At 34.7% G+C, this 10,995-nt stretch overlaps 1 protein-coding gene across 1 annotated transcript in view; it reads right to left on the bottom strand.

Moving 5' to 3' along the window:
- Positions 1-9,732: 9,732 nt before the first annotated feature.
- LOC150106346 (transmembrane emp24 domain-containing protein eca-like) overlaps positions 9,733-10,995 on the bottom strand; it is a 48,748-nt gene continuing 47,485 nt past the window's right edge. The window contains exon 4 of the mRNA XM_090392386.1: positions 9,733-10,433. Within this exon, the coding sequence (XP_090248512.1) occupies positions 10,284-10,433 (150 nt within the window). The 3' untranslated portion in view covers positions 9,733-10,283. The remainder of the gene's footprint in view (positions 10,434-10,995) is intronic.

Here is a 10,995-nt window from a genome sequence, read left to right as displayed (position 1 = left end):
TTCAGGGGTGAAGTAATATCTTGAGTGAAAGAGAAATCCTAGTTTTTTAGAAGATGAAAATGCAATGTTTGTGATGTGTTCATGCTAGGAGAGGCTTGATGTCAGGGTAATTCCAAGAAGAGAAATCTCATATTGCTTGGAAATTTTGGTGTAGTCAAAAATAATACTGGAAGAAAATGTTTTTTTTTTATGAGAAATAAGACAGAACTGGGTTTTATTAGCACTGAAATGATTAGGTTATCTGAACCCCCATTGGAGGATGGCTTGGAGATCAGAATTGAGGGCAATGGTGGTTGATATTCTGTAGGTTGAGGTGGGTTGTGTAGAATAAGGTTTATCAAATGAAAGGGAGAAATGCAATGTGCTGTCATCTGCAAAACTATGTATTGGGTTGTAGGTCAGTTGAAGTAGGTAATTGATATATAACAGGAAGAGGGTTAGTGAGAGAGGACAGAACCTTGTGGAACCCCAGCATTAGTTGAATGGTGAGAGTAATAGGAACCATCAACCACATGCAGTGTGCATCCAGACAGAAAGCTTGCAATCCAACTACAAAAGTAAGTCCTGAGACAGACCAAATGACGGCAGTTTGCTTAGTAAGCCTTTGTGCCAGACCTAGTCAAAAGCTTTGCAGATATTAAGTGCAACCACTCAGGATTTGCATGTGTTCTTGTTGTTTGTTCAGGTGGCTGAGGAAAGTGCTTGAAGACATGTTACTCTAGCAGCAGCTAACCAAACACAAGGGATGGGAGGAGTGACCAACCACATGCAAGTACTAGCTATGTGATCAACCTATCTAGCCACACCATAAATAACGGTAAAGTGTCACTATTTAATAAAGACATAAACTTCGCAGTAGCACCTAGAACTGTTAATAAATTGGATGTTACAGACCATCATGAAAGAGGCATCACATTTCTTCCAAGCAATATAGCTGATAAAATTCGTTAAGAAACCTGTAATGTTTGGAGTAATATGAAAGCCATTATGTAGTAATCTCACCAAAACAGAACTAGCAGCCAAGTCATTATTAAGGATATAGTTATAACCAGTGGTGAGCTATGGAAATTTTAACAAATAGCTCGCATTGTCAAGCAAAAAACTAACTTATCCCTTATAATACTTATATTGCGACTTTGTACAGCTTCTACCAGATATGATAATTCCTGTAGGATATCAATCATTAATGCTAGATCTTTTAAAAATTTCAAATTGAGAAGTCGGTTTGAAAAGATTTAAAAATATTTATCGTTCGATGCAAAATGTTTGCATAAAGCTGGGTAATTTCTCCACAAAGCAAGAGCCGTTCGTAAACTGCAAGCTGCCCATTGTGGTCCAAACACATGGCTGATCTTCAAAATTTCGATATCAAGGCCTTTTGAAATCGTATTTAACTCTCGTTGATTTTTTGGCGATTGATAATAAAAAGCATATAATTTATCCATAAATATTTCAAAATGATTTATTTCTTTAATGTTTTTTATCGAATTGTCTAATTATAAGTGTAAATGATGAGCATAATGCCAAATCACAAAGTTGGGAAATTTTTGTAGAAGTTAGATTGCAACACCTGATTTGTTTCCTAACATTACACTAGCTCCATCAGAACAAAAGGCAATGAAATGATTTTTTATATAGTTATCAGAAAATCCATATGAATTTAAAGTAGCAATTATAGTAGCATGTATACATTCCACGGTGGTATTTTCTAGTTCTACAAGATTATTAAACAAGACGAACAAGGGGCTCGCAAATTTTAGAAAAATTTAACAAAGGGCTCACGTGAGCCCCTTATAGCTCACCACTGGTTATAACAAAGCCTGACAAAGGTGATGCTACAGTCATCCAAAACAGATCAGTGTTAGTCTCTGATAGCAGCACTTATCAACTTGTGAACTATAATCCAACTAACAGGATTAAGAAGAAAAGTGTCAAATTACTTAAGTCTGTCACTTCTTGGCCATTGGACACTATAAAAAACTGTTACCAATTATGCTCGCTCTCCCAGAATTTATGGGATTCTCAAAGTTTGCAAACATGATGTTCTGCTTTGGCTGATAGTTGAAAGTATAGATACCCTAATTATTACCTAGCCAAGAAATTAACATAAACACTCAAGGAATTAGTAGGTCATTCTCCCTCCTATATTAACAACACACAACACTTCATAAACAAAATTAAAAACATAACACTTCACAAAGATGATTTATTAGTTTGACATTTCTGCCCTTTTCACAAATATCGAAATCAGTGACATAATTCTTCTCTTTCAGAACAAATCTCCACCCAATATTATAGATCTTTTTACCCACATATGCTGACTGAAAAGTTCTGACATGGTTCTACCCCAATTTCTTCATGGTGATTATCACAACTTTTCAGCACACCCTCGTACATACTGAATCTTCCAATAGGATAATGTGGAAGATGATAAGGCTTGTCATCCAAGAATAAATTGTTTTGCAACAAGAAATCTGCCACTATCAAATCTGATGAAAAAGCAGGGATTCTTCATGTTCACCTTGGTAGGACTAAGGCTATTCTGAAAGCTCACAGTGGTTCAACAAACTAGGCACTCAACTTCTGGTATACTCTATGGAGGAAAAGAATTCTCATACTAACTTTGTAATTTAATTCTTCCTTAAGAAAATAAAATATAGTAATCCCTTCAGGTTTCCCAGAATTTTGGGTTCTTAAAAATTCTGAATGCACTTGGTTAAGTGGTAAAATAGCAAAGCAACCCCAACGATTCTTCTAGAATTTAACTAGTTTGAATCATTGTCTTACAGGCAAATTGTACTATAAATTTATGAATGTCCAAAGGTCAGTTCAGTTCTGTTTCTATAATTTAAGAACTTATTTTCAATAAGGAAAGGATTTCTTACAATATGAGCTGTATAATTTTTCTAAGAAGCAAATATACAATTTAGATTTCAGATTTTAGATTGTACACTATCATCTTACTTATTGGAGTATGTTGGTGTTAAAGTGCTTTGGGAAAAAAGTACCAAGTTTGTTCCCAAAAGTAGGATTTCTTGATTATGTAACCCCTTAATGCATCCAAAGTATTTAAGTACGATAGGTTTACAACTTTCTATGGTTTATATTCACATATAAAAATAAACTCATTTGTTCTAATCAAGGGCCCATTTCTGCACTGGTGGCACTGTTGAGATTACTTGTTAAGTTTTTCACTTCCAAGGATCAGGACCAGTCTTGCAGGGGGGGGGAGGGGATATGACTACCAAGCAGAATTCTTTTATGTAAATCCTACATGCAAAAAACTGTAAACTTATGGTGCATTTAGTACTGCAGTGGGAGAAGGGTTAGATGATACAGAAACCTTGGTTTCAAGACCAAACATGGAACTTTTTTTCCAGCAAATGCAGTGTCCTCCAATTCATTGCCTAAAGTGCTTTTATTTTGTAGAAACTCTTTCATTGGTAATTTCGTAGAATTAAAAATGCCAAATTTCCAAAAACTTTTAATCATAACCATATAGCAGATCTGTTAAAATTTGAGCATAGATATTTGACTTCATTAAAAAATTATACATTCTTTTCAAATCTGCTAACAATGTCAGATAGTAAGAATAATGAAAAACAATATGTAGAGCTTATCTCTCTTTCAGAGTATAGTCCAGACCCGGCACAATCTGATTACTGATTAATCCACTTATTTTATCAATGGAGAGAAGAAGTTAAAACTCCAAGGACCAGAAGTCATATATATATATATATATATATACTGTAAAATTCGATGTAGCTTGGAATTTTACAAGTGCTTTACATAGACTTTTATAGAGGTCCCATCTCAAAAGATTGTGTTGTAAAAAATAACCTTTGTATAAAGAATGTATATAGTCCAATGGGAAATTTACCTGCTCAAATGTAGTAAACAAAGAATGTCCAAAATTAGTAACAACAAGAGTAAATGCTGTGTCACTGTAAACTGTATGTTATTGTTCTAACAAAGGAGCATGGGGAACCTTTGTTTAAAGCTCTGTGTATGCCAAACTTCAAGGTCATTCTTAAAAGGGTCAGCGCAGATCAGACACGGCTCCGCTGTCCAACAAATTGGATTTTGAAGTGTGCTTGAGATAACAAAGAAATGGTCAGCTTTAAGATCAGATCAGATCAAGGAGTCGTGCTGAATTCTTTGGGCGGGGGGGGGGGGTCTCAACCCTGCGTGAAAGGTCCTGGAGACAGAAATAAAAATGCGTTGAGGAGACATCGAGATTGGCAGTCGAAAATAGAGGACACGACTATACGGCTAGGGCACGTGAGAAGTCGGAGAGAGGCAGAGAAGAATGGGATGCCGGTACACTAGGCTGTCTAGATCTTGGACATTGCTGTGGAAATTACCGGAAGCTATACCCGAGGAGTGAACTTCAGCCCAGAGAAGAATGCAAGGCCATCTGAACAAGACTGCATAAGCTCCACACGTTGGACCCCTCGAGTCCCGGAAATAAGCGTTCCAAAACCCTGCCAACACCTTGATGAGACGACGGTGAAGCAAGATACTGTAGAAAGAAATCTAAGGCCCGAGACAGAAGAAAAGTCTGAGAACTCTGGAGCAAAACCTTGAATGAGTGCACGACCCAGATGACAGAGCCTATGTGAGTTTATTTCATTTTATGTTCTATGTTTCTTTTATGTAATCTAGGAGAAATAATTTAGATGAACTGATAAGATATAAGGTACTAGGAATAAGCAGTGTCTATAAGCAAACCTTTTGGTTTGTTAGTAATTGGAATACAATTGTGAGATGACTTGGCATGACAAGTTAATTTCTTTATGAATAGATTAGAATTGTTTTCTTTATAAGCAGAGAAGTAAAATGAATATTTATGCTGTGTAGTTTGTTTAGAATTGCAAAGGGAAGTTTTTAACGCTAAATTTTAACAGATAGGTTGAGAAAATGACCTCCCTATCATTTAATTGATGTACTTTTGTATTAGTGTAAATAAATGTGTTTTGATTATACGTCAACAGTGGCACCTGATCTTTTGATTTACAATGCACTGTTCCTAAATAAACTCGGACCTGAGAGCAAAAAACAAATACGGTATTAGAAGCATGAGATAAGTGCCTATGGACTATGACTGTTTATGCTATTTTAATTAAAGGAATTTATGCTAGAGAGAGAGATCAGCTGGCCGTATTACTGAGTCTTATGCCGAGAAAGGAATACTGGTAGGCAGTCTAAACAAACAAATTTTCCAGTACTCTTAGGCATATGACAAGTAGTGCGAAAGGTGGGTAAATATTGTATGAAAGAGTAAGTCACTAAGGAGACACAGGGTAGATAAAAAATTTACTAAAGATAGAGAATAAATAAGATATTACAAAGATTAAAGCAGAATAAAGCATAAAGATTAAAGATAGTAAATAACAATAGAGAATAATCAAGAGTTTACAATGGCGCAACAGCCGACAGAGTTTATAATAGATAAAAAGAGCCACATTTTACAATACAGCCTTTTTCCATGTATAAGACGAACCATACTTTTTCGAACCCAAAATTAAGAAATCAATATTTTAAGCATAAAACAGAACACGTTTGATATTTTTTTTTAAATATTCAAAGTATATTTAGTAATTAGTTAATTTTTTAAGATACATACAAAGATGCATTTCCTAGGCTAACTTGGTTCGTGTTCTCATGGCCATCTCTTTTCACCTCATGAAGTTAAAGCACCATTTTGCCTTTCCTATGAAATCACCAATGTTCATTTCTCATGCAAACCTTTTTGTGTCATATTGAATAAGCTTGATCGACACACGTATCCCACTCTGGTGCTGCTCCATAATCCAAGTCATAAGCCTCTGCTGCAAGTTTGGATATTTTGCTGGTTTTCCTCTTAAGGTCCTCTTCTTTTTTGGCATCTTGAGTAGTTGTTCTTCCTGTTTTCTCCACTGTCTAATCATACTCAGTGGGAGGAGGAGGTCCAAACTGTCTCTCTGAAACTTTATTTCCATGTTCTTTTGCATAATTGATGACTTTTAACTTGAATTTTGAAGAATATGACAATCGTTTTTTATTTTCGGTCATTTTTATGGTCTAGTACTCAAAATATTGTTAACGCATTAACTTACCCCGCTAACAAGTTGCAGATGTATGAATGCTTTCAAGAGTTTTGATTGGTTTATTCAGAAAGCCGTTAATGACGTCGATTGACAGAGTTAACAAAGACTAGTGATTGGCAGAAGCCAGTTTGCAGAGACAAGGTACCAGCAGTTTCACTTTTGCCATGGCAATTGCAGGTCTCTCAACTGGTTACTCCCTCCCTTATTTATGACTGGATGACTTGTATATAGAGGCTAATGACTTGACATTAATTGCCTTAGTATCCCACATAATGTAATGCACATATCCTTATGGACTGTGCATTACATTATGTAATGCACATTCGGGGAAGGGCCACTACCCAGGTCTGTTTCGACCTTTATTGAGGTCTCATCAGTAGGAGCCAGACCCAGAAGTGATACCAAGACTGAAGTAATACAGAAGTCACATTTCCATATACAATTAGTCAAAAGGTGTCACATCTTATTACAAAAATACTCTGGATTAGAGACAGATGTTGAAAGTTTTATTCACTTGGTTATAATATAAATTAAGGCAATGATGTAAGTCATTAGCCTCTATATACAAGTAGCCCAGTTCTGAAGTTATTTCATGTGCAAACTCTGTTTGGATAAAGGATGAAATTTGGCTAATTTCTCTCTTATTCGATATACATTTATTACAACTGGCTACCCACCATACCAGCTTTGCTTATCTGTTGTCTATTTCCAGATTTATCCTGCCTTCTTCACTAAAAACTGTACCTAAATATCTGAAATATTTTATTTGTTTTATAGGGTCTCCATTCAGAATGCAGCTCCTGCCTATTTTCATAGTTTTGGTCCTTGTATTGCTGATTTTCATGTCAAATTTGTTACAGCTGTTATTCAGTTTAGTTAGAGAATCCTGAAGAAACTAGCACTAGATGTCCTTAGGAGTACATCATCTCCAATTCTAAACCAGGGTGCCCAACAATATGCACCGTTGGTCTGCACATCTGATTTAACATCACACCATCTTCGTGTACCTACTTCAATTCTAACCTGACTGACAATTTAATACAGACTGCATATTGCTCTATATAATGTTCCATTCACCCCACATAATTGTAGTTTTTTGAAAAGATTTTCTCTGGGCATCTTGTCGTATGCCTTTTCCAAATCTACAAAACTAAGCACAGATTCTTGTCATATTCCCATGATTTCTGAACTATTTCTCATCATCATCAAATTCCTGACATGTACCCTTATGGGGATGTACAGGATATGATAGTACTACATGAAAAATTTACATCATTACTAACTTCCTATCTACAATTTTCCTCCGAATCAGTCTGTTACTCGTCAAGACTCCAACATTATCAGATCTTATATTTCTATCGTCTAAGGCCGTATTAATCCACCTATATCTTATCTTCCTCTGCGTCGTTTTCCTGCCAACATGGCAGAGAACACTTGTTTCGCTAATCTTTCCTCGCCCATTCTGTTTAAGTGACCATACCACCTGAGATTAGCTCTGGTAACGCATTCATGGATGATGACAATGTCACGTTCTTTCCTAATATCCTCGTTTTTAATACGATATTGCCATCTGTTCACGCCTCCTCTCACGACTCTCATATCTGCAGTCTCTAGTCTTTGGTCAAATGATTTACTTCTGACCCAGCTCTCAGATCCATAATTTAAAACTGGTTTGAACACTGTCTTGAATACAGCTAATTTAGTGTTCTGACTAATTTCTCTCTTATTCCATATGAATTTATTCAATCGACTTATTGCCTGAATATAACATTTTGTATTTATTGCTCAGAAAGACTAGTTTTTGTCTTTTTTGTTTCAGTCACCCCTATTATGTCAATCTGGTACTTATTCAATTCCTCAACTAGCTCCATTTCTTTGCCATTCAGGCTTCTTACATTGATGGTACCGATCTTTAACTCTGGTGATGTTGAGTTGGGGTGTGTTTTCAGATTTGTTGTAGTAGCTGACTTTTCACTGTTCGCCCTGGTTCGCTGGTGAAAACAACCGGGGCCTTGTTTAACTGGGTGATGCCCCAGCCGGCATTAAATTTTGTCATGTTGTACCATCATTTTGTATTTTGGTTTAACAAATAAGAATACAATTTGGTCGGCTAAATCCCGAATTGCCAGCCCATCCTCATTTGTTCAGTATCCAGGTATATGATACCCAACAGGGTGCACCACGAGAAGGTGAGGATTGGACATTAGGTCAGAAGCCCTGGTTGGTTCTCCGCATTCCTCTCAAGGCTATGTGGAAGTCTCCTCTCAGTTATACAGCTTTGATCCTTAAGCACCCCGAACTATTTGTCTTAAAGTGAAAATCTGATCTTGACATTCTCTATTTGGCCTGAACCCCGATTGTTCTTCTCCAAGTTTCTCTTCAACAATCTTTCTTTACCGCTTTTCAAGTTTGCTTGCATAAATCTTACCTTGAATGCTTAGTAGAGAAATTCCTCTGTAATTCTCACATTCAGTTTTATTCTCTTTTTTTTTTATAGATGGGTACTATGAGAGCTCTACTGCAATCATTGGGAATTCAACCTTCTGACCAAGGCCTCTGAATTATGCAATGTAGCCACTGCAAAACCTTTATACCTCCATACTTAAGTATTTCTAGTTGAATATAATCTACTCTAACTGCCTTTCCACATTTAAAGTTTTTTAGGGAATAGTTTTATTATCCCATATAAATTTATTCAGCTGATTCTTTATCCATACCAATTGTGTTACATGAAAATTAGCAATAAAAAAGAAAAGGACCATGAAAATAGGTAGGAACAAGAAAACCATCAGTTGCATCCTGAATGGGAAACCAATAGAACAAGTAAAACATTTTTGCTATTTAGAGGCACAATTTTTTAGTGAAGTTGGCAAATTAAGTATGGAAATAAACAACACAATGAGCAAAGTTGTTATGGTGCAGAATTATATGTTAAAAAAAAAAAGAAAAAGAAAAGAAAAAATTGCAAGTTTCTCAGAGCAAGAATGGAACTATTGAGTTTCAAGTATATAATATTCCTTAGAATAAAAAATAAATAAAAAAAACAAAAGGTGAGTTGATAATTCTTTTCAAATAATATATATACATTTTAAATATTAATGGAAATAATTTTTTTTTAAAACATGCATATTCACGAACTAAATATATATACACACACATTCCATAAAGTATTAACTTTGTGTAGTTCTAAGAACAATCTTTTCTAAGATTAAAAAAGATTCTATTGTATATATATTACATTTATACAGATATCTGTATACATTCAATGTGGCTCAATGAAGTATTATTTAAGTTTCTCATTAAAACTGATAAATTAGCTTATTATTAATCCTTACTATAGCAGCTTTTTAATAAGCTTTTAAAGCAAGAGACAGATTTTAAAGGCATAAATGTTTAACAAAATGGATATGAATTTACAAGAAATAAGAGTGCAAGAACCTCTTTTTTTTCCTTTATTAATATTTTAATGGTAAACATCACACACACACACACACACACACACACACACACACACACACACACACACACACACACACACACACACACACACACACACACGATGGCTACATTGAATTACAAATATATGTATTAAAAAAAATTCTAACCCTTAGCAAATTTTAATTGCAAGTGAATATAATCAAAATTCCAATGGAAATAGCCATACCATGCTCTTTTATTGTCTTCAAAGTTTGATATATAACTAATAATTTTCTCCTAAGTTGTGCAACTTATTAACAAAATAGTAGCATAGCATATCACATGCACTTTGACATTAATACATGTGGAATATTGCAATTTTTTTTCTTACCTAGGCTCAAAGTGTTCTTTTTGTTTTCAATTAGAGTAAAAACAATAATTTGAAAGGCAGACATTATTGAAATGAATGCAGCAAGATAACAAATTTTTTGTGTGATCATGAGAAATATTCCTGATTATTAGTGATTACAGAGTTTGGTAATGTACACTTCCAGGCAAATTTTTAATTTCAAGAAAATAAGTTACTGGATTAAAATTCACCACTCAATGATGTCAGTATAAGAAATTGCCTATATAAAAATGAACTCTTGGGAAGACCAACATATTACTTAAAAGCATGGTACAAATTAGTTCATAGTTTATTTTTCTTTTTTTTAATATATAAAAAGTGTATAAAGTCTGTGACAGAAATAATTCTTCAGCTTTTATCACAATACTTTATACTAGTTTTTTAGCTTGGAAGAAGCTCTTCAGGTGTTTCATTTGCCAAAAACCCATTAAAAGAAGAATTGCAGTTTGAACAATAGACCACCAAAGCACTCGTTGGTTTGTACTTTCGCTAGTTTGACGAAATCGCTCCTCTCGGTACTACAATAAAAAAAATTATCATGTTAAGTATATTTTATCTCATAAAAAACATTTAGAGGTCTACAGAAGACAAGTATTCTATTAAAACAGTACACAAAACAACTAACAAAATACAGTGCAATGCTGCAATCCATTTATTAACAGTCACAGTAGTGACTGTTATGCCAAGTCTTCAAGAGCTGAAGACTTGGCATAAATCTAGTACACTAATCTGTTTCAATCTAGGTGAATATTAATCTGCCAGATTTGAAGATGTTTTATTTATACAATAAATAAAACATCTTCAGCACTAATGAAGAGGCTTTAAAAAAAAGTCTCAAAAAGTGTTTTGATTCTCCACCTCCTGAGAAACTTCTACAAGTTGCACTGTTTAACTAATTTCATCCAAATCTGGAATCTAGTTGTTTTTTATGTTGCTTAAAGTTTCCCAAAGAAATGAAACCTGACTGAAATGGAGTCTTATGGCACTTGCAGACATCTCTTAAGGTTGCATTGTCGAACTGATTTTAACCACGTCTGAAGTAGCAGTTTAATTCATCCATAATGCTTAGCATAATATACA

This window comes from Typopeltis vanoorti, chromosome 5, assembly GCF_054136105.1.
Source record: "Typopeltis vanoorti isolate ZY-2024b chromosome 5, IOZ_Tvanoo_1.0, whole genome shotgun sequence".
NCBI lineage: Eukaryota > Metazoa > Arthropoda > Arachnida > Uropygi > Thelyphonidae > Typopeltis > Typopeltis vanoorti.
The sequence above is the reverse complement of the archived record's forward strand: the minus strand, read 5'-3'. Positions and strand labels throughout refer to the sequence as shown.